The sequence below is a fragment of the Aulostomus chinensis genome, chromosome 3 (genome assembly GCF_037954235.1).
Source record: "Aulostomus chinensis isolate RoL2024-O1b breed Wild chromosome 3, RoL_Achi_v1.0, whole genome shotgun sequence".
In the NCBI taxonomy this organism is placed as follows: domain Eukaryota; kingdom Metazoa; phylum Chordata; class Actinopteri; order Syngnathiformes; family Aulostomidae; genus Aulostomus; species Aulostomus chinensis.
The window spans coordinates 18983242-19006722 of NC_141322.1; the positions used below are offsets into that span (position 1 = coordinate 18983242).

The 23481-nt window shown below is 44.1% G+C and overlaps 1 protein-coding gene across 5 annotated transcripts in view; it reads right to left on the reverse strand.

Annotated features, from left to right (window-relative positions):
- Positions 1–1547: 1547 nt before the first annotated feature.
- The window catches only part of celsr2 (cadherin, EGF LAG seven-pass G-type receptor 2), a 55819-nt gene continuing 33885 nt past the window's right edge, over positions 1548–23481 (reverse strand). The window contains exons 4-34 of one of the 5 annotated variants that reach the window (XM_086199311.1): positions 20837–20952; positions 20624–20712; positions 15773–15930; positions 15267–15430; positions 14911–15036; positions 13647–13816; positions 12950–13129; positions 12756–12869; positions 12407–12563; positions 11998–12139; positions 11793–11913; positions 10781–10964; positions 10588–10689; positions 10308–10402; positions 9496–9705; positions 9133–9316; positions 8279–8597; positions 7964–8131; positions 7727–7850; positions 7035–7235; positions 6769–6943; positions 6564–6676; positions 6347–6429; positions 5469–5595; positions 5268–5378; positions 4868–4998; positions 4709–4794; positions 4462–4626; positions 4159–4374; positions 3835–4057; positions 1548–2901 (exon numbers count right to left, since the gene is read on the reverse strand). In XM_086199311.1, the coding sequence (XP_086055437.1) occupies positions 2895–2901; positions 3835–4057; positions 4159–4374; positions 4462–4626; positions 4709–4794; positions 4868–4998; positions 5268–5378; positions 5469–5595; positions 6347–6429; positions 6564–6676; positions 6769–6943; positions 7035–7235; positions 7727–7850; positions 7964–8131; positions 8279–8597; positions 9133–9316; positions 9496–9705; positions 10308–10402; positions 10588–10689; positions 10781–10964; positions 11793–11913; positions 11998–12139; positions 12407–12563; positions 12756–12869; positions 12950–13129; positions 13647–13816; positions 14911–15036; positions 15267–15430; positions 15773–15930; positions 20624–20712; positions 20837–20952 (4561 nt within the window). In that variant the 3' untranslated portion in view covers positions 1548–2894. Of the gene's footprint in view, positions 2957–3100; positions 3190–3834; positions 4058–4158; positions 4375–4461; positions 4627–4708; positions 4795–4867; positions 4999–5267; positions 5379–5468; positions 5596–6346; positions 6430–6563; positions 6677–6768; positions 6944–7034; positions 7236–7726; positions 7851–7963; positions 8132–8278; positions 8598–9132; positions 9317–9495; positions 9706–10307; positions 10403–10587; positions 10690–10780; positions 10965–11792; positions 11914–11997; positions 12140–12406; positions 12564–12755; positions 12870–12949; positions 13130–13646; positions 13817–14910; positions 15037–15266; positions 15431–15772; positions 15931–20623; positions 20713–20836; positions 20953–23481 lie in introns of those variants that run through there. The other 4 variants (XM_086199310.1, XM_086199309.1, XM_086199312.1 and 1 more) reach the window with 4 other exon arrangements.

A 23481-nucleotide genomic window follows, 5' to 3' on the forward strand; every position in this document is an offset into this window, starting at 1 on the left:
CAGTGGTCACATTTTTCAGAAGTCTTTTTTAAATTGTTTTTTTTGTTTTTTTGGTGCTGCAAAGACAGCTCGTTTGTTCACGGCTCTATCACAAAGGCATAAAGAACTCATATTTTTCTTCTTCTTTTTGTGTGGAAAAAGTTCGTTAATTTAGACGTCTGGTCTAAAATGCTCAAAACTGCTTTTAATTCAAGTGTCATAAATTTCTCATTGCAGATGACATGCAATTTAAAAAAAAAAAGGCTTTGATCTGTAACTTCACAAATTGAAGATGTCATCAGAAACTAAAAGGAATCGGATATCAAGGGGATTCGGGCAGGATGGATGGTAAGAGGATGTGTAGTTAATCTGATATTGTGCAATGATTGCGTCTTTGTTAAACCAGCTCTTCCTGGTGTGCAGCTGGGAAATTCACTTAACCATTTAGTCATGAGGCTCATTTCAAGTCTCCTACAAGAATCAAGTCTTATTTTAGGTCCAGCACGGTGGTTATAATAAAACCACATTGAATTCCTGTTTGTTATGTAACGGTTACAACCACTTGAGGTTGCGACTGTTTTAGGAGATGTTCTCATTTACAGGGGATTATATGAAAGGTCCAAAAGAACAGAAATCAGAAAGGTTGATCATTTTGATTTTTTTTTATTCATAACGGTGCTGGCAGTACATATTTGTTCATAAAAAATTAAACTTGTCGTTTGTGCTGAGAAAAATACTGCAAATGTGGATGTATAAAAGCAGTAACTGGGGAGAGTTGGTTGGTGCCAACTCTACCACAACCTCCTGAATATCAAACGTGCATTAATGAATTGATGTTCATCTTTCTAACAGGATGAAAATCCTCTTTTTGTTTACATCGATAGGAGCTTGGATGTAATCCATTTATTTTTGCTGCAACATTTCCAACAGTCATACTGATTGTTGAATCTTCACGAACATTTATGAAATGCAACATTGGCAAATACATCCGGAGAACTAAAGTCCCTCCACCTGTAAATCTAATCTTTTTATTCTCCATACTATTTCTAAAGCTCATTTATTTATTAATTGCCGGCTGCCCTTTCAAATTTTACCCATTTTAACGGACTTTGGTGAAGCACCTCAAGACTAAAACATTTCTATTACTATTATTATTCTAACAGTGCTGGATGACTACAGTTTCAAGAGCAACGATAAGTGTTGGCTGTCGCAGTAAAGCATGAAGATTAAAATGGTGAATGTTCTTCAGCATCTGAGGCAGGATGTCCACTCATGCCTGGACTTTAAGCAGCAAAGTCGGGTTTATTTTCCGGAGAGAATAGTTTCAGGAAGGGAGGTTAAATCAAGTCTGACTTTGTTGACGGTGGATACCTGTTCTTCCCCGGTCAGACAAACAGATGTGTGTGACACCTCGGCTTCGTTGATTAAACCAGACTTGTTGAAAGTTGAGAATTCAAGCTTCATAACGCAGATTCGTCCTCCTTTCAGCGCCGAGACGACAGATTCATTTTACTGAAAACACTTTGACATTTGTTTGACATTTCTTTAATGAAGAGTTTGTAGCCTGGTCCCTTTTTTTTTTAAACAGCAAATATATGATTATTTCACTTGGATGAACAAACACAATCACAAGTACCTCAAGCAAAGAAGTGTGTGTGTGTGTGTGTGTGTGTGTGTGTGTGTGTGTGTGTGTGTGTGTGTGTGTGTGTGTGTGTGAATGTCAAACACATTTTACACAGGAGAAAATGACGGGATCTGTCTTGGCACTGATACGAAATATTGATATCAACATGATTGAGCTGCTGGCGATTCTTATGGCGTCGCAATACATTTATACATTTAACTCATATGTTGGTAAAAATAGCATCCGCCCATCACATCAGCTTGACTGACATATTTACTTACATGATAAAGATATGTTTCATTTACAGGCCACTCTGTACAGTAAAAATGGATCGCAGCACAAATATTCATTGATCTCATTATTTTACAAAAAGCTAATCTATAAAATACAGCTGTTAAGTCTTGAACTGAAGTGACACCCCCCCCCCACGATAAAACAATGAAAAAATGAGGGCGCTTTTTAAAGTCCGTTAAAAAAAATGTGCCCTCCGTCATTTACAAAAGTATCAAAAGTCCTTTTTTTCCATCTGCACGTGCAGGTTTGTCCCCCGGTTGATGAGAGCAGTGCAGAGTCCTTCATGAAGTAGCTTATAACCTTCCTCCCTGTGTTCCAGTTCCGTCCCTCGAGAGCCTCCTGGCAGCAGTTCAGGGTGGAAACAGTCCGCTGTCTCCTCCGTTTTGCGCCTTTAGGTACGCGAAGCAAATCCTGAGCAAATCTCAAGATTGGCACACACACAAGCATGCACGCACGCACGCACGCACACACACACACACACACACACTGACAGCATCGAGAGCAGGCAAGACGAACAGTAATATGCATGAAAAAAGGAAATTTCCCTGAATGTTTGCAAAGCCTACAACTACATGATCCACTCAAAATGTTACTGTTCAACAGTCTTTTAAAACAAAATATATATCCTGGAGCAGAAGAAACACGACCAAAAAAAAAAAAAAAAATAAAATAAAATCAGGGACGTCAATTTTAAAAAAAAAAAAGTGCATTGCTTCAAGTATGTAAACAAAATGATTTCTTTAAAGGGAGACTTGTTGTGTCAGTGTGCTTGAGCCTGGACCAGTGCAGGGACTCCTGAGGTTTGGCACACATGTGAACACACACACACACACACACACACACACACACACACACACACACACACACACACACACACACGCGAGCGTGCGCGTCTCCAGAGGGTCATAACAGCGACGAGGGGAATTCCTTCTTTTATCCACATTTTTGTTTTGAAGGGGAAGTCCAGTGTTCCCTGTTAGTGCTGAGGAAGGAGGCTCTATGACCTGCAAAGACACACCCCTCCATCAGCGCTGTCACATGGAGGTGTTGCAGTGGCTGCTGGGAAAAAACAGGGCGGTGCATGATAACGGAAGAGCAGGGTGAGATGAATGCAGAGCACCAAGGGAGACAAAAAGTAAACACAAGGCAATGAAATGCACACACATAATGAGGTGGTTGATGGGGGGGGGGGGGGGGGGGGGGCTGAAATGATGCACCAATCTGAAGACAGTGATCCTGATTGGTTTGAATGAGGATCAGAGCTTCATGGGATAAAACTAAAGAATAAAAATCTATGATTTTTGTTTTTTTGGAAAGAGAGAAGGGGCAGAGAATGTTGGTTAGTAAACTACAATTTGAGGATAATTCAGACAGAAAAGGATAGAAAAGTCAAATACACACTCATGTAACCAGGCGCCTGAATCAAGAAGCAACAAATCCAAGTCGAGACAAAACCCAAAAACTGCTATTGTGCATAAGCGGTGTCAAGAAGGAGTTTATCCACTTAATGTATGTAGTTATCATTGCTTTCACTGATAAGGAGCCATGATGGCAGCTATGAAGAGTCTTCATCTTCAGTCTCAACCTGTACCATGGAGCTGATGTCTGCTCTAAACTCATTCACAGCAGCTACAGCGTTGTTTCTGTTAGCTTCCCTGAGTTTGTCTGTCTGTCTCTCAGCAGGATCGTGGAGAAAACGAGCTGCTCATAAAACTCAGGTATCAGAGGATGGTTCATCGCTGTCTTCACTTGGTTGAACATTAACATTTAAGATAAGAGCAGGTGGAAATGAGACAGACAGAGACATTCAACAGTGACAACGGCGACGCACAGTGATGTCACACTGGACACGGTTAGAGTGACCAGCTGGTTGATGGATGCTTCTGCTACTCTGGTTTCTGTTACCGTAGTTTTCTTTCTTTCTATCAGATACTCACTCGGATCCTGATGAGTCTCCATCCACCGTTCCTGCCTTGATGCTCATGGCAACGCCGTTCAACTGGTCTGGCAGGCTGGGTTTAGCCGGGCCGGCTCGTCTCTCGCTACAGCCCGATCCCTGTGGGGACGCTGCACCTGATGCACTTTCACACAGTTCATTGTGGATTCGGTTGAAACCGTTTCTCTCTACGATGGGAGAGAGCTGCTTCTTCTTTAGGATTCCTGCGTGTTACACACACACACATGCAGGTTTATGACAACCTTTTTCACACACATTTAAATCCACGGTTAAACATGTCAGTAACGTCAGAGCTGATCTTGACCTTTGTGAGGGTGGGTGCTGAAGTTCGGCAGACTGGGAAGTAGAACCGTCATGGCGTCCTGCCTCCGGTCGTCTGACAAGCTCTGGGAGTCGCGGCCGAAGCCTGACTCTGAATTCACCAGAGTTTCCACCTTCAGTCTGTCTGCGTCTGTGAGCTCACTGTCACTGAGCGTAGCAGCACAATCTCCAGGCCAGTACATCTTACTCACGCTGTTGTCTAGGAAACAGAAAGCAGCATGGAACTCAGGTTTATGAGATCTATGAACAAACACGTTGAAAGGCGACACCACAGTGATTGCGGTACCATGTGGTTGTGATCTCTTGGTCACATTAGATGCCAGGTTTTCCCAGCATTCCTCTGGAGGAAGGGGACCTTCCTCATCCTCACTGTCGGAGGAGTGCGTGGAGGCGTAGGAGCCGCTCTGGTCATCCTCTAGCGACAGGTCGCTGTCTGAGTCGCTGTCATGATCTGAACACAAACAGAAAAGAAAAAGTTGACGCTGCTAAATGGTGAACATGGTCGAAGTCAGAGATTCCGACAAGGAACGTACCATCCAAACGTTCTTTAGTCTCGTGAAAGATTGAAGTGTGGTCGTTCAGAGCGATGTGCGCCTGACTGTTGTTTAATCCATCATCCCTGCAAAGACATCAGGAATCAGTTGACACAGTCGTGTGATGCAGCATAAAAATCTCTCCTGGCGTTTCCTCACCGGAGGACAAACGGAACGTAGCTCTGCTGGCTCTTGCCGCTCTGCATGGTGCCGTTCAGAGAGATGCTGGAGTCTCCGAAGGGAAGATGGTACAACCTGCCGTCCATGTAGTTCATGTTGCATTTGTAGCCCTGAAAATCCAGAATAAAGAAGAGGATGGATGAGTGGAGGTATACACATAACTGCAGTCAAACACACCAAATAACTCAAGAGAGAACATGTGTTTGTGTTTGTGTGTGTGTGTGTGTGTGTGTGTGGGGAGGGGGGGGTTGTGTGATAACATTTCAGATGATTTTACTGAGAAGAATTTTTTAGGACTCCAAACATGTGACCAATGTTGAGCTCTTCATCCAGAGGCTTCAGTGAGTATTTTCTCTGAGTTTGTTGGCGAGGGACTCACAGAGGCTTTGGCTTTGATCATGTGATCAGGGTGCTTGCGGCTGCAGCAGTACTTCATGGCATTCCTGGCTTCCTTGTTGAAGACGATGCGGAAGAAGAACACAAACGGACCCTTGGTTGCAGAAGAAGCAGAGGAGACATTCAGGGCAAAACCAAAAAAATAAACATGTCAAATAGCTAAACAGGGAGTACGAGGGCACACCTGCACACAGTTGAAGCCAGCGAACAGGTAGTGGAAGATGATCATGTCGCTGTTGACGGAGAGGAGCGCCAGGAAGCACGTGACTGAGACCAGGAAGAGAACTCCACCTGCAGTCTTCAGGCCAGAGCTGCAGTGTCACATGAGAGGAAATAAAGAGACGTTAGCAAAGAGCTGTCACCCTGATTTCTATGCATCAACAGAAATGAAGATGGAGTTTGATGATAAACCACTAAAATAGCGAACCAACATCAGGAGTTCAGTAAAATCAGATGGAGAAACAGAAGCACATTGTCATGAAGAGCAGCGATGGTGTAAATGAGGATACAGAACTCTTGAGCGCGTATCTGTGGAATTACAAATCCTCCCCTTTTTTGTCTGTTTTGTGGGATTTCTGTTCTTCAGAGAACAGTGACACAAATGTTTACAGATGAAGAAGATTTACTGACATCTAGTGGGGAAATTTCATATTGCATCATTCCTCTCCCTTTCTGAGTTAGTAGGAGAAGCTACGCTGGCTCGCGCCGTAACCATGGATGTGTTAAGAGATCTGGATACATTAATTCCTTAAGATTTGGCTCAGTGGAAGATGAGGCTAAAATGTTTGAATTTGCAGAAGAATCTTCAGCATTGTGAGTATCATATTATATTTTTAGAAGCTTTTAAATTTTATGCATATTAAACGATGACAGAAATTCATCAGATCACTTTGTCTTTGATGAGAAAGTTCAGGCTGAAACCTTTAACCTTTACTAGAAAACACTTAAGTGATAAAACTGATAATATAGGGAGCAGCCATATTTCTGAATACTTCTCTTTCAACAGCAGCTGGCGTGCTAACACGGTTGACTTCATATTTGGGCGAAGGTCGTGACACTCACACACGAGCCTCTTTCTTCTCGATGCTATGATGTCTCAGTGAGCAGGAAGCTCTGGACGACAGGATGTACAGGAAGACGTTCATCTGGGGGGGGGCACAAGACAATACAGGAGGTGCTGAGTTGCTTTTTCTCTATATAGAGTCAAGTGTTGCGAGATTTGTTTCATAATATAAACACAATCTTTACAAGTCAAACACGTCAGCCTGCAGGGACTCACCGACGCTACCATGGCGATGGGTCCAGCAAAGCTCCAGATGAGCGTGTCGTACATTGACAGCCAACAGAAGTCGGGGTTTCCGTAGCCTTCAGGGTCCAGTCCCACCGCCAAACCTGGAGACAAACCCAGAGGCATGGTAGCATCAGTCACCAGGTCTCAGTCTTTACACTGATGTGTTTCCATGTGATTATTTCAGGGTCTGGACCTGTGATGAAGGCGGGCACTCCCCAGCCAATCAGGTAGTAGAACCTCATGGGCCCATAGTTGATGTCTCGTACTTCGCTGATCATGCGGTAGACATGCAGCCCCTCCAGGAAGAGCCAGGAGAACGTGCACAGGTAGAAGAAGTGCAGCAGGATGGCGATGACTGTGCACAGGAACTGCAGCAAAATAGAGAAATGATTCAAAAACAAAAAAAACAACCAAAATTTCATAAATCAAATGAAATAGGAAGAGAATGAGGCTGTTTACTGGGTTGTCAGCCTGGTTGATGCCCAGGATGAAGATGAGCTGGGAGAGGAAGAGAGCGGTGGCTCCGTTGTTGATTATGCTGGTCTTGTTGCACTGCATGGCTCTCAGACAGAGGAGGAAGAAGGTGGTGAGGAGGAGGAAGCCCAACGTCACTCCCACTGTGCTCCACGTCAGGATCTTGATGGGCAGGATCTCGCCATTCTGAGAAATATGGGTTTAAATGATCTTCAGTGACATCTTAATATTCAATCTAAATATCAAATAGATTATATTATCAATGGCTATTTTATAACAATAAATAGTATCCAACAGATTTCTTTGTAAAGGAAAAGTATGGAATGTTTCCTGCTGGTGTTTCATTCATGGACATGCAAGGTGGGACCTGCTCATCAGGAGCAGCAGGTGGTTCAGGGTCTTACCCACGGAGGGAGCTGAGGTCCAACCAGCACTAGTTTGACTCTGGTATTTTCGACACTTTATAAGGCGTAAGGTTTATTTTATTTATTTACATTAAGTATTGTGCCTTTTACTGAACTTGATTCCAACTCATTGCCATATGATTCAGAATACTTTCTGGAATTTAGGGATAAAGTTATAAGGTCATTTTTGAGTAAAAATGGCCCAGTTTGACCGCAGCACAACCTGAGGGTTTGGGGACAATGGAGAAAGCAGAGAACCGTGACGTCCCTCACCTCTCGCCTGGAGATGTCCATCAGCACGGCGAAGCTGGTCATGTGATAACACTGACAGCTGATGTGTGTGTTGTTTCTAAAAACCACCTCACAGCCCTTCGCTGACCAGCCACCGTTACCGGCTCTGACATGAAAACACAGACATCACACAGTGATTAGGGAACATGACCTCATCAAGATTTTGGTTTTGTGTGTGTGTGTGTGTGTGTGTGTGTGTGTGTGTGTGCACGCGCTCACAGTATAGAGTGGTTCCAGAAGACACAGATGGGTTTAGAGCGCTCCTCTGTGGTAACAAGTCGGAACTGCACGGTTATGGGTTTGTCCAGTGTGTGTCTCAGAAGCTCGTCGTTGTCGTGCACCGTGATGCTCACCACTGGCGTGTTGATGACCGGACGCTTCGGAACCCTGATAAGAAAAAAGAGGACATGCCAATTCAGTGTAAAAACAGGATTCAATTAGAAAAAAAAGTCCCAGGGTGTCTGGCTGTCTCTAAGCTGTAATTATGCTCAGAGTGAAGCTTCAGCATCAGGAGGCAACGTGTGTCTTTCCCACCGAAGACTTCTCTTGTCAGGATCGTAGCTCTCAGGTAACAGCGAGGCCAGGCTGTGGAAGATGATCACACTGGCGATGGCGTCCTGCTGGCTGTCGTCAGGATGCCGTCTCTTCCTGTTAGCTGAACGGTTTCTCAGTGAAGATTCTGGGAAGACATCCAGATGCCTGTGACCCTTAGTGTCCACTGGTGGTTGGAAGACAGAATCAGGCAAGGTGACGGCCGTCTCCAGGTCCTTGGGGCGAGGGCCCCTCAGGGACTGGTACCGGGGCAGTTTGGCTCCAGCAAAGTTCATCTTCTTGAGGCGATCGATGGAGATAACTGTGGAGGACGAAGGCAAAGCTGTTGACTGTTGTTGAAGAACAGCTCAATATGACCTCTGACCAGGGCTGGAGCCAGGGGTTTAGAAACACTACGACCTCAAACATTCATTCTTACTTTAAACAGTTTTGCCTGAGCGTTTTAGATCCTCACGACTACAAATTTTGGATACACCGCACATCTGTTAACATCAGGAACTCACCAATGACCGTGTTATTGTTCCTTCTATTTCAATATATGTGGTTTTTATAGCATAATTCTGTGTAAATATTTCTGCCTCTGGAAAAAAAAACTTTATTTTTTGTGCTGGGAATTAAGAGTAAAGTTTGTTTTTGATTTGATGAAGGAAGTATAATAATATTAAAATAAATCATCCTTCACATATCTATTTGTTTCTGGTTGATGATTCACTGTAAAAGGTTTTGAAAACTCAAGAACTTGGTATGTGAAAGCCTGTACTAACGCCTCAGTTGTATCATTGTATATAATAAGTATTATTCTATCAGGACATATCAACACGTCCGGTCCTGCTCACCGATATGTGGGGTGACTATGGTGAAGGGGCTGAGATACGTCTTCCTCATGTTCTGTGCCAGTGTGTTTGCATATTCCTCGTAGTGACGCAGAAGCACCGCCGTGCCGCCCTCCGTGTGCTGGATCAGCTCCCAGTGTGGCCGTGTGTCTGGAGACAGGATGGCGCTGCCCACACGCACCAAATTCTGCCGCAGAGCAGCGAGAGATCAGAGCGACAGGATGAGTGTGAAGTCTTCAATGCAGACAAACTACGAGGTCACATTGTGTTTTATTTACTGTTGGTTTCATGTGTTATGAATGCTGGTCTTTGTGTGTGTGTGTGTGTGTGTGTGTGTGTGTGTGTGTGTTCCTGTGACTTGTTCACCTCTGTGAAGTGGACGTCCTGTGTAGCTGTGAGGTTGAAGCCCTGCTGGTTGCTCTCATGCTGCAGTAAACTCTGAGTGAGCCGGTAGGCGACTTTCACATCGCTGCCGTAATATTTCTCCGTGTGCAAGGTTGCGTTGGCCAACATGGCTGCCGTCTGCTGGACGTGTCCAGAGTTTAGGAGCGATGCATTGTGGGAAAACCTATCAGACTGCAGGGAAAAAAAGACATGACATAATATCAATAATGCAGTATACCATGATACTTCACTACACTGGCACCAAATGTTGATATTGCTGTACATTGTTTCACCTCAGTTGTAAAATTGTGTAAAATTGACACAACAATACAGTGAATAAACACATAATTTTAACCTTTTTACTTTACTTGAGGTGAATTGTCTTGAAGAACTGCGATATATAAGTATCTTGACAGAATGTATGGTGAGCTGCTTTGTGATCTCCACCCTTAATATGAATAAAAGTAAAGTTTCCTGTCACATGAAAAATATTGTTTGGACAAAAAAAAGTGCAGAATGATAAATGAAGCTTATTTATGAGATATCTGGGATTGAATTTCACATGAACATTACTCTAATTGCTTGCCTCGTTAACAAATTCACATATTTACTCACGCGAATGGTTCTTCCACATGGTTCTAAAATTGATTTAAAATCGATTGAATATGTGCATATGTCACACCCATTTTGTATATAAAAAAGTTGCAACCTTTTCTGCAGAAGCTCTAAGTCAAAAACAACGTGAATTCTCCACCTCTAGAATGTGATTTCTGACAGAGAGAGGAGCTACACACCAGAGCTTTCAGCTTGCTGAAGGTGACGGAGGTGCAGTTGAAGAGGTTGGGAGGCAGCCAGCCCTTGTGCTCATCACAGTGGCGAATTGCAGTGCCTGAGAAGAAAGAGAGAGGGAGGGAGAGAGAGAGAGGGAGAGAGGGAGGGGGAGAGGGAGGGGGAGAGGGAGAGAGTTATCACATGAGGTGAGAAATAGACTGCGGCTCAGAAAGTGCTTCAGGCAACTTTCACATGTTGCTGTCATTATATGGTAATTTGAAAACTGCTGAGAAGCTGTCATACCCAGAGTTCCCTTTGGGCAATGAACTGCTGCAGGGAGGCCGAACTTGGTCCGGGGCCACCAGATCCCAGCCTCGATGGCCTGAGGGCAGCTGTCATAGATCACTGAAAAAAAGGAGAAATTGGAAATGATTTTATACATGTATTGAAACATATGTGTTACATGTCAGCTGACAGCAATCTGATGTATTCTGACCTTCGCAGCCATTAGGGGAAACCTCAGCGAAGGGGTTGTCACAGCGATCACACTGGCGTCCAATCACACCCGGTTTACACTGACACTGGCCGCTCTCTCGGTCACATGTCCTGGAGAAAGAGCCGACCGGGTAGCAGTCACACAGCAGGCAGGTGTCGCTGCCTTCAGGACGGTAGTGGTTGTCCTGGAAACGCAGGAGGAGAGACGAAATGATGATTAGCTGCTATTTGAAATCTCCTGGTCATCCTGCTTCATTCTCATGAATGCATAAACGCTGTGTTTTGAATGAGCTCATACTTCGGACCAGATGTGCAGCAGGTTATATGACAAAAACTAGAATCAAAATTAAGAAGAGAGAAGGAATCCATATATAACTAAACAACCTGTGCTAAGGCCAACGTGAAAACCCTTATGTTTAAAGGATCTGCCCCCCCAAAATTTAATGGGTTCTTCTCTGGAACCATGATCCTCCTCTCCATCAGCCTGCATGGTCCAAGAAGATTCAGCTGCTAATTAAATGCTTACTAATAAACTTCACATTGATTTTTTTTTTAAGTTTACAAAGGAGGCATAATTTTATCTCACTGTTACTATTTTCACTTTAATCAACTGTTTCAAATCAAGAAATCATTTATTCAGTAGATTGAGAATGTCTCCATACAGACCTCACTGCACTCGTATTTTGACGTGTTAAGAGAAAAAAATTAAAAAATACTGATTCACATACTTCCCTTTTCATTACTTGAAAATAAATGAACCCTTTGCCAGTATTATATACAACCAGACACAATTTCCAAATTCAAATGAATTTCTCTGTTTTGTACAACAAAATAAATATCGAAGTTTTGTGTGAATAATGATAATGATGTCACTCATAGAACACAGTTGTGATATTGTGCAGATATTGATAAAGTTCCTATACTGTGTGGAACTGAGACACAGTTTCCTGTCTCCCTCTGCTCCTCGTGTGCCTGCACACTCCTCTGGTTGTTCCAGGGTGTTACACACTCACCTTACAGCGACACTCTCCACTCGTCTTGTTGCAGTCTGAGTCAAAACCCTTGTCTGTCTGACAGTTGCAGGGGCCGCAGGTCTTGTGACCCCACCAGCCTCTGGGACACGGCAAGTCAGTCCTGTAGGGTGACACACGATCAGTTTACCTGCACATGAAATGTTCTCATATCCACACTGATGATGGTAAATATGAAAAACTGTACTTTTTCTCGCAGTAGCGGCCAAAGTAGTTGTTGGGACAATCGCAGGTGTAACCACGAGGGGAGCTGGGCTTCCTGGTGCAGGTGGACTCATGTTCACAGGGGTTGAGTGTGCACGCGTCCGTGCAGTTGGTGCCGTAGTAGCCTGTCAACAAGAGAGGCAAAGGAGAATGAGCTGAAAGAGCTGAAAGAGTTTTGATTGAAAAAAGATCCAAAAAAGCACAACACAAATGGGTGCTTTCACAAAAATGAATAATTTCAATGAGGTTTTTGCAACGAATGTTGAACCAAAATAATTCAAAACCCTATTCTTGAGCTGCATGATGCTTCATTCGAGTGCAGTTTCTTAGGTAACTGTACCAGCCCTGAAACATGCTGCGGTCTCTCGTGTTTGAACGTATCAGAATCTGACCGGCGAGGCAGGTGCAGGAGAAGCTGTCCCAGTCATCGCTGCAGTAGCTGTTCACCGGACACGGGCTGGAGCTGCAGGGGTCCGGCACACTGCAGCCAGGCTCCACATTCACCTTCCGGGCCTGAGACAGACTCAGAGCACCACCTACCCTCAAACCCTGCAGGGGAATGAACACCATCATATTTCAACATGCAAATGCAAAACGTCTCTCAGTGCACACGTTTATGATCTAATTGTGCCAAAGTGATATTTTTGCACAACTGCAAACCAAACTTTTAGAGCTAAATAAGTTCTGCTTCAAGACATAATCATGCTGCTGATATAATTCCCATCCACAGAGGGGTCCGACCTGTATGCATCCTCGGAAACCATGTTGAACTTTCCCATCAGGCCTTGCTAAACCACCAATGCTCACAGTCTTCAGCTTGGAGTCCTGCAGCTTCCCATCCACCTCCATACTGGCCTGAAAACGTACAAGATGTTCACTAGTGACTGCTCAACTAAAACAATGGATCGAAACCTCGGCAGGACATGACGACTCACCTGGTAGAGGCCGTGGTCTAAAGACAAAACAGCTCTGTGGTGGCTCGCCGCGCCTCCCAAACTGCTAATATCTAGTTGCAAATGATGCCACTCTCCGTCATTTACCAGCACCTCTTCCACACGGGAGAGAGTTGAGTCTTCGCCCCGGTGAAGACCCATCAACACACTCCCCCCTCGCAGCTACACAGATAGAAGGCAGCAGGAGGGACACTGAACCAACAGGCAAAAAGGAACATTCTACTCTAAACATCACAGCACTTTTAGGTGAGATGATGGACACAGATATTAAGCACTTAAGTCAAAGGAGCTGAAAATGTTCCCTCTTCAGATTCAATGATGTGCTGAACCTCTGCTGGCCAACAGGTGGAGCCGCGCCCCTTCAACGTTTTGTCTTTTTTGGCTCCGGATTGAGACTCCTGCATGCTCTCACTGGCCCTCACACTCACCACATGTTTTTCACCCTTAACGCTGCTATTGCTAATCTCATTCTACATCCATCAATTACATTAGCATCCTGTTAGTCACATTATTCTATTATCCTCGAGGATACATTGAAGTTGCCATCTACTGCAACATCTTCGTGACAGTTAAACTGCCTGTGGAGTGAAATATGTATGATGCAACTTGGCTACAAGCAGAAGTTGATGCAGATGTGTGGTTTTTTTGTGTGTGTCATTTGTGAAAATGAACATTTCACCTGCAGTGTGAGGTTGTGCTGCAGGCCAGCGGAGATGTGCATCAGCGTGGCGCTGGCCTGACGTGTGCGAAACATCAGCTCTACGTGCCAGGGGACGGAAGCCGCCAGCGCTGCCAGGTTGTTCCACTGCAACAGGCTGTTACCCAGGAAACGCTGCGGGTTGGGCATAGCTACAGGAGAGGAGAGCAGAGGCAATGGAAGGATGTTGATATACGGACAGGTTTGAAGAAGAGAAAGGTGAGGACAGAGAGACAGTGGTATGAGAGTTCACATCACTCAACTCATTGTATCCTTCACTTCGCAAGGGGGCAGATGTCAGAAATAAATTTAAAAAAACCTCTGCACATTGTAGGCTTTTTTTGTCAGTCTGAAAGGAAATCAGGTAAAAGCTGTTATCACCGGCTTCACACCAACACCTGCGCTGAACAGCAGCTTTTTAAAGCATGACTCATGTTCACTGTTCATAAATGTTGTTCATGTTCTAACAGAGTGGCTTTCTGCTCCTTTCACACATCAAGAACCGTGACACCAAAGGACACTTCGTCAGATGTGCAGCAGTTTCCTTCCCATCAAGCTGTCTCTGTACAAAGTGATGAAAATCGTCCAGATTGAAATCGATTAGTGATGGAAGATAAACTTGATGCACTGTGAATGTCACTGTGGAGGCAGCGAGATGCCAGGAGAGAAAAACCAAAGCTCAATAAACATAATAACACAAGATCACACTGCATTATGTTCCTCTCCTCATTCAAACATCCACCTCAACTTCACGGCATCTCATACACCTCCTTGCATATCGGATCAGCATGAAAACACTGCAACGCTCGCTCAAATCCGCTTTGCACTTGTTCTACTAAGCGACACACTAAACGTGTTGTTTTTGTTCTCTCACATGGCTCTTTTCACTTCCTGTGGCTCTTCTCATATTGCTGTAAACCATAAATCAGCAGAGAGAACAGCTGCAGTGTATCAGGTGGAACAAAAACGGACACTGGAGAACACAGGCAACAGAAACATAAGCTACATGTCTTCAAACCACAAAGAGCAATTAGTGTGACCATTGAGAATTCACCTGTTTGAAACCCACAGAGATGTGGCTCTAGATTTTTCTGGCCCTAGCTGATGCACCGATGACTGCACTGTTTACACTTTTGATCGTGCCTTTATCTCTAAACACAAATAATGAGTTTTTGTTACTATTTCCACTGATTATCTCGGGTCTCCTCTCATGTGTGAGCGCTCCAGGACAACTATGCACACTCACCCCTTTCACAGTTTTGTCCTCCAAATCCAAGTGGGCACTCGCAGCTGAAGGACCCCCACAGGTTCACGCAGGTTCCCCCATTCAGACACGGGTTGTTGCTGCAGAAGTGTCTTTTAGCTGAGCATCCTGGGAGGGCGAGAAAATAGGAGGTCTGTCTCTCCGGTTGATCTATCCTTCCTCATTACTTCATCAAAGTAAAGAGTCAGAGGGTAATAAAGTATTCAGAGCAGGTACAATGATCATTTCCTACAGACTCCCAGTTCCCTGCTGGGCTCATTAGAGTTATGCCCTCTCTCTCTATCGGCACACACTGACACTTTAAATAGCTGAAGTGAAGAATCAGAGATGCTGAATACCTGGGAGAGTGCCATTGTTAGCGATGAAGTTCGCCATGTCTACGCGCTGGTTGTCGATACGCAGGTTCTTCATGCACCCGACGAAGTGGTGGTTACGTACGGGAAAATCCTCTGGGAGCTTGGGGACTCCTCCGAGTAGCAAGGGGCCGGTCAGGTCCAGCGATCTGACAAAAAAATGAACATTTATGCATCACCACAATAACACCACTCATGCAGGAAAAAAGAATATATATTTATATATAAAATTCATCACAGCAATAGTTTAGAAGTGTTCTTTCCCTCCCCTGAAGATGAAAACAGAGAAAAAGGATAAACATTGCCATAAAGGAGAAAGAGAAGCCCTGAAGATGTGGAACTTCAAATCCTAACAAGTTTTCTTTTAATGAGCCGCCTGAAAAGAAAGTAATCAAGTAAATTACAGAAGTCAATACAGAAGTAATGAGGCAAGATGTAAAGGATATACAGTATGTGGAATTATTCACATAAAAGCATTTTGCATTTCTTACTTTTTGGATCCTGATTGGCTTCCCTGAGCAGAGCAGGTGTAGTTTCCAATCACATGACCGAACCTCAGAGCCACAGAGTTGTCACAGTTGTCCACCGTTACTACGACGACCTTCTGCTCCGAGGGTCCCTGCGGTAGACCAGCCTGATTTAAGATTGGCTGTGTGGCAAAAGAGACACACACACACACACACACACACACACACACACACACACACACACTCATGAATAACAAGATAAATTACAAAGCGCCTTCCTTATGTTTCTGGGAGGCTTGGGTTGAAATGATGATGATTAATAATGCATTATGTCCCGTAGCATCCTGCAGTCTGTTTATACACTTGAGAGACTTTTGAACGTTTGTGGCTGCTTACTGCTCATTTCTTTGCATCAAGCTGAAGATTTGAGAATTAAATGTGTAATTTAACAGTTATATTTTCATTGTTATGCACGAGGACCAGGATGAATCTTCTTCAATGCAGTTTGATTTAAAAAGACAAACAAATCGTCCATTTGTTTCACTAATCAATTCCCAATCCATTTTGTGAGCATAACGATCATCAAGAAACTAGGGCTATTTTTAACACACTGAAGTATTTTTGGCCATTCAATATTTATAAATAGCAGTGAGAAATGGGTCATTTAATAAAGAATTAATCCACAAATCGGTTGAGAAACTTCTGGCCGACTCATTCAGCCCTGAACTTTGTGAACCAGATTAAAAGCTGCTGCTTTGAAACTGGAAAACTGCAGTCAAACGATCCTTGGTGGTGACACACTTCTGCTCTAACTCGCTTATTTGTTATGAATTTTAATAATTCATTTCACAACAGCTAGAGCCAATGACAGCGTCTGTGAGTACACACACACACACACACGCGCACACACACAGAGGAGAAGAGCGTCCTCTCTGCAGGACATCATCCCTGTCAACAAAGGATCTACCTTATTGTCTGAGAAATCAATGAAGGGGGGGGGTAACAAAAGGAGGAGGGGTCAGCGGGGGAGAGAATGATGATACTGTCACTAAAGGTCGCAACCTTTTTTCGAACAGGGCAGCTTCTCTGGGGTCATGTAGAGCTTATATTAACCCAAGGTATAGATTCAAGCAGGCCCTGAGAGGGGTGAGCATAGGGGTGACCGCCCTCACACACATGAGCGAGCGGGACTGCCTGCAGGCGTGGACGCGGCGCTGAGCCGTCAGCTGGTCAGACAGGATTTAGCAGGAATTAGCTGGTCTCATGTGTGGAGATGATACAGAGCAACAGGCTCATCACGGACAGCTCGACAGCGCAACACTGCCTGTTTTTATTGTGTGGTAATGAAGTTGTCTTTTGAAGTTAAACCAAAATAGACCCCCGACACCGAAGCCCTGATCAGACCGTCCTGACTGCTCAGCTGTCAGAGACTCGCTCGCTGCTGCAGTTTGTCAAATGAAACGCTTCATCAAGCCTACCAATAATGAGACGTATCCTTTTAGCCCGAGGTGCTGCCACGATTTATTTTCTCTCACACAATCTTTAGACAGGAAGATTAGAAAAACTGTCTGGGAGTCTTTAATAGGGGGACGGTTACGAGAGGCTCAAGAGAGCGTCACCCACCCTCCGCTTACAACACCTGACTTACTTCATAACCGAACGCAGGTTTTATCTTCACTGACATACGCCCGAAACATTAATAAAGAAGAGGAGTACAAAACGTCCACTTAAAGGAACGGTTCAACATTTTGGGGAAAAAGAAGTAGTCAAGCTGCGATAAGTGTTACCTTCCTTGTCTTTACAGTATAATCAAGCAGAGCAGACTTGCTGTCAAAAATTATTTGGTTTTTGTAAAATTATCTACAGCACAGTCACAATTATGTTTTATTGGGATTAAATAAATCTGTGATTAAAAATGTATTGACAAGAATCTAAACGCTCCACAGCAAGCATGGGTTTTTGATCCAGAAATTTAGATTCATAAGTTTGGAATTCATCACACAAAAGAACACATCTCCATAGTCTTGTTGTCGAATCAAATTGATTGATTGCTAACCTTTTCTGTTTGATTTTGGACACTAAAGATGAACAGAAGCAGACATGAGGCTACAGCCGGCAGCTGTTAGCCACTAAGTAAGTAGTCTGGCGCTATCGGCTGGTGATAAAATCAGCCCATTAGCCCCTCTAAAACTAAATAATTGAAAGTTTATTTCCTATTTCTTTCATTTGTTCAAAAACAGAAGAATAAAAATAATGTTGTGTTGATGTTAAAGTAGATTTAGCCATGCTGGTTGGTGGGTATTCATATTTACAGAATTGGTTTAGTTATAATTCTAAAAAAAAAACAACTGGCAAATACTTCGCATGTTGAGCGATTCCTTCACAGCAAGTCAATAAACAAGTTGCTCAGTTTATTTTGGCGCTGCCAGCTGACATCTTGGTCTGCACCTCAAGCTTCCGTGAAGTTTTTAACTGACTCGCTGAAAAGCTGCTGTGTCACCCTTGAGGTTGAAGCTGTATTTGTGTGTGTGTGTGTGTGTGTGTGTGTTTGTGTAAATCTCTTCAAGAAAAAGTCTGCAATTTAAGTTCGAAATCATGAAAAAGGTTATTTTAGCTGAATAAAACTCATATTTCCGTGGATCTCTGGGTGTAAGTGGACACGGAGGAAGGCTTTTATTCTTCAGCAGATGTTTCTAGAAAGCCAATTTGTTACAAATTTGTCGATGATGAAACAAGCTAACATGCCATGTGAATTCGCCAGAGGTGAAATCATCCGACATGCTCTTTTCCACGGTCTTCCCTTCCCTGTGAAAGGTCTGGAACAGGCAGCGCTCCAGATTGGACGCTCCCTTCGTTGACCTCTGCTGTCATCAGTCACGGCTGTTGACTCTCCAATAATGAACGACTGTCAGGACATCTTTCTGCCCCACAAAACCTCATCCTGTCAGCTCTGATTGGAATGCACATATTTGCTCAAGACCACATTAAACACTGCTCTCGCCCACCACAACAGGGGATTATGGGAATATGAGTTCTCTGTCACAAAGGGTGACAGGAGTTGAGCGCGGCAGCGAGCAGCACAAATATGGGATCTAAGATTGACTGGATAAACCATAGCAACAAGAGAGGTTGGCCCTGAAGCGCAGCGTCCCCGCTCAAAGCCCGAGTCAATTCTTCTCTCTGCTTTTCTTTACCCTCCTTTAGCTCCTCTCCTGCTCTGCTTTTCTGTCCTCGCTGGAGAACAGAGACAGAGGGGCACCTTCCCCGGGGCCGCATCATTCACTGCCCATGGTCCCAAAGGAAGCAGAGCCCAACACAAAGGCAGCGGTCATTGCCATTCTCCACAGTCCCCCGCTACCCTGAAAGCCACATTTCAATCTAAAATGCGCCCCCACCCTCACTCCCCACCTCATGCTGCCCCACCCCCGTGGACAGGGACGGGTCAGAGAGGGCCACCGTGGGATACCTCATGTGGGCGGAGCCATGGTTCTACCTCAGCAACTCACAGGATGCGGGAAGGATTAGTTCAGCTAGAGAGCAGCAGATAGAGAGCTGGACACTCTGAGGATGTCAAAAACTGTATTATGTTGTTGCTGCACATGCACAGTAGAACACAGGCTCGGTCAGAGCAACAATAAATGAGTGCCTGTGGTCCAAGATGATTAATGAGACTGTAACGTCTCGATGGAGAAGCACCAAATAGTTTTCATCCAAAAGTCCACATCCTTCTCCCCCTTCATCTCTTCTGCTGGCTCAAAATCTGTTAGGGCCGTGTTATCATAGACACTGAATAGAAAATGTGCACAGTGGGAGTGTTGCTTGGAGACATCTTTATGATGCAAAGTGACTTCCTCTATAGACTAAAATGTGACATCCTGTGTGTCTGGGAAAGTATTGACACAACAGTTCCAAACATTCCTCCCTGATTGAGTTGTTGGGATGCTTGTGATGAGAGATGTATCAGCTAGACCATATTTAGTCAAATCTGAGTGTGTCTGTCGACAACCCCCCCCCCCCATCACCACCACGACCCCCACCCCTGTCTGAGTCTAGCTGGCTCTCCTCCAGATCATCAGCATGTCAGCAGAGATTCTTTAATCTGTCAGGGCAGCAGCGCTCAAGAGTCTTCAGCTGCTGTCAGCGTTACACTGTCTACGGTTATTCCTCTTTGAATTTCCACGCCAGCCGGACACTAACAGAACTTAAGCCTGGTCTAAGGCTAAGACAGTCTTAACTTGTGCTCAAAAGTCCAACACATCAAGGCATCAGATGTGAAATGCCTAGAACTGGTGCAGGGTTCAGCAAGTGGAAAAAAAACACAACTTAAGGCTTCAGTCTGACCCGCACCATCCAAGGTTAAACCTTCCTCTCGCTCAGACTGCTGGGACGACACCTGGTCAAGCCTAAATCCAAATCCAGACTGTTTCTACAGTAACACTGATCAAACAACAACAGGGCGAATAGAATTTGAAACATGCAGACTTTAATGTGAGGGGTGTTACCGGGGACAGAAGTTGATGAAGAGGTGACTATGATGCTTCGGTTCTACGGGGGAGAACTGTTAGAACATTGTGAGTCGCACACGCAACATTGTCACCAACGAGGTAGCTGCTTGTTTGCAGTTACTATTTTGATTTCTGAGATTTCTTTTTCTATTCATATTCCATAATAAACATGGCTGCAAAATACAAATGAGCAGCTCCAAAATTAGCAAGCGAGACTGTTGAGAATGTAGGTGTTGGTGTGATCTTTCCTGTTTTTTTTTTTGTTTTTTTTTTATTAAGAAGCATGGGAGCTGTCAGTTATGACTGTAGTATTACTGCAGTATGACCTAGCAGGTGTGATTTTAGTAACTTTTTTGTCCTTGGATCATACCTTGTTGTAGTAGTGGACCTCCGCCATGTGCCACTGGCCATCACTCACACCTCCAAGGACGAACGGTGAAACGGTGGTCTTGGTCTCACCTGGGAATCAGTGGTAAGAGGTGAATGGCTGCACCGCGCTCAGAACAAGCATGCCGTAAAGGGGAAGGAACGACATTCATGATTTATTATTTACTAATGATAAGAAACAAATGAACTCTTTCACCTGCAGAGAAGGTGAGCTGGATTTGCTCATTGATGATTTCCATGGCGATGAAGTCGTGCTTCTCGTTGAAGCGACCGTTGTAGAGTAACAAACCGTTGGGCTCTTTGGTGGCAAATCTGTAAGATAAATGAAATAATAATTAATAAAATAAAATAAATATACATTTTTACATTTTCCAATTCAATTATTATTCATTTTACTATACAAATGTCCTCACTGTTGCCACAGGGAATTAAAGTCATTTATTCTACAGTGCAGCTGCGTCATTTTTTTTTTTTACCATTACCAGGAATATAAAGAGTTGAGCACCTTTGATGTCCACTAATAGAAAAATAAAATCACAATAAGGAGTCTCCCTGTTAAACTGGAAGACACCTTATTACAACACACAAAAGATTTGTTATTTCTTCAGGGACAAATTCCACATATACAATAAATCCTCACTCAACAAAAACACAGTATTTATTCCTGTTAACATCACATGAAAGAGCTTTCTAAACATGTGCCATTCTGCACGTTTGAGTGTTATTTTCAGATCGGCGATTCTTCAGGAGGAATAAACGGGTTTGAGACGAGCTGACACATTATGTTGTATTTAAAGTTCTCGAGGGATTTGATGAAAATAATGCAACTATAGGACACAGTGACTAGAGTGCTATAAATGCAGTTTTTCCATTTCTGCACTAACAGAGAGAAGACCAGAGAACAGAAAGAGGGCAGTGGATTTGACCTATTTAAAATATTCATAGAGACATAGAGACACCCAGGAACAAATGGACCCTCGTATCCATCCCGCTTTGCTCTAACGCACTCTCCAATCACACGAAGTAATACGAGGTGCCACGGGACATACGACCGCGAATCATGATGATGATGATGATGATGATGATGATGATTGAGATGATGCCGGCGACATGTAACAATGCTGAGGTTTGACAAAGATCAACAGATAATGAGGTTAATCATGAACAAGGAGCTGAGATGGAGAAAAAAAAACTTATTTTTACACAAAAGACACGTCTGTAGACAACACAGTCAAGAAGAAATAGAGAAACTGGCTGCCGTGAATAGAAATCCTACAACTACATTATACGACACACTGACACACAGATAGAAAACTGGGACAATGTCAAAACACCAGGGTGGAGGGGTGGGGGTGGTGCATTCCTGGGAGAAGGAAGGACAGTTCATCATCTTCACAATCTATTTTCTCTTGGAGGAAAACACAGATAGCTGTCAGAGCTGTAACCACAACTTCAGTTTCACATTTCTCTTTGCAACTTGATGGTGCAACTGGAGCCGCCGAGGCCGTGAATATCAATGCTCATTTCAATATATATGAAAACAGGTAGCTCACACATTCATTCAACCAGCCAGATGATGCTGCCTCCTCGTGCTCTCGAGCTACATGATGAAGCACGTGTGTAGAAATGCCACACGTTACCTGTCAGCTGTGGTCTGCAGAAGTAGGTCTCTGGGATGGGAGGAGAAAATCTAGCGCTAACTACCACATTTATTCATCATCCGTCCCACTGAGGACCGAACAATGAGGCCCCTGTGCACGTCTGCTACCATGCATCTGTATTTCCTGTCTGTTTACTCCCTGAATATGCAGCTTTGACTAATTATTATTTCCAAAAGGTCACTTTGGCTCTGAAACAATTAAAGCTACTAAGTTGGGGACTTTCTGGTGCTTCACTTTCCTCTCTCTCTCTCTGCCTGAAATGCAGCTGCAGCCTTCACATTAGCAGTTTCCTCTAGAGATGTCATTCACAACTTTTCCATGGATGCTCCCAGACAACATGAGCAGCTGCCCCCCCCCCCGCCCCCCCTTGTCCTCAGGGTCTGAGGATATACTGTGTATATGATGCTGTTTGTGCTGTATTCTCGAGCTGGAGAGGAGCCAGAGGGCACGGCGCCGCTGACCTGTTTCCTGAGAAAAGCGATAATCACCACCTCAGAGAAAAGAGGAAGCCGATTCTCCAGCTGATAATAACGACACAGCACAGACAGAGCAGTCAGGCGGCTTCTATACATTTGGGGGGGGGGGAGAGAAAAAAAGAAACACACAACGCCAACTAGAATCATGATCCAGAGTCTATTACCCGACAGCAGCCCTCCAGTCTTTGACGTATCGATTTAAAAGGCTCCTCGGCGTTGCCCCCCTGAGCCCTCTGAACTATGAGAGTAATCAGCTGGAACTAAACACTGACTTTACTGGCATCACTGCGTGTCACATTAGGCACCCATCAGTAAAAATAACAACCAGTCTGCTCTTATGTAGGGAACCGTGTCACGCTATGCTAACATGCTGCAATGCATCAGATGTGTGCAGTGGTGAGGAAAAAAAACAGGGCCTTTATTTTTTTATTTATATATTTTGTAATTGTGTAATGAAGCAGTGGGAATCAGTGTTAGAGGATGTAGGTTAAACTAACTTCTGAAAAAGGGGATTAGTAGTTTATGGGTATTGGTAGTTACTTTTTCCTAACTTGATGCATTTCCCTAAAGACAGGAATTGTCGTAATTTTGCTGATTCCTGTGCATTTAAATTTTGTGCAACTAGTGAACCCAACCTCTTGCCCAATGTCAGCTGTGATAAACTCCAGCCCCCCGCGACCCTTAACAGGATAAACAGTAGAAAA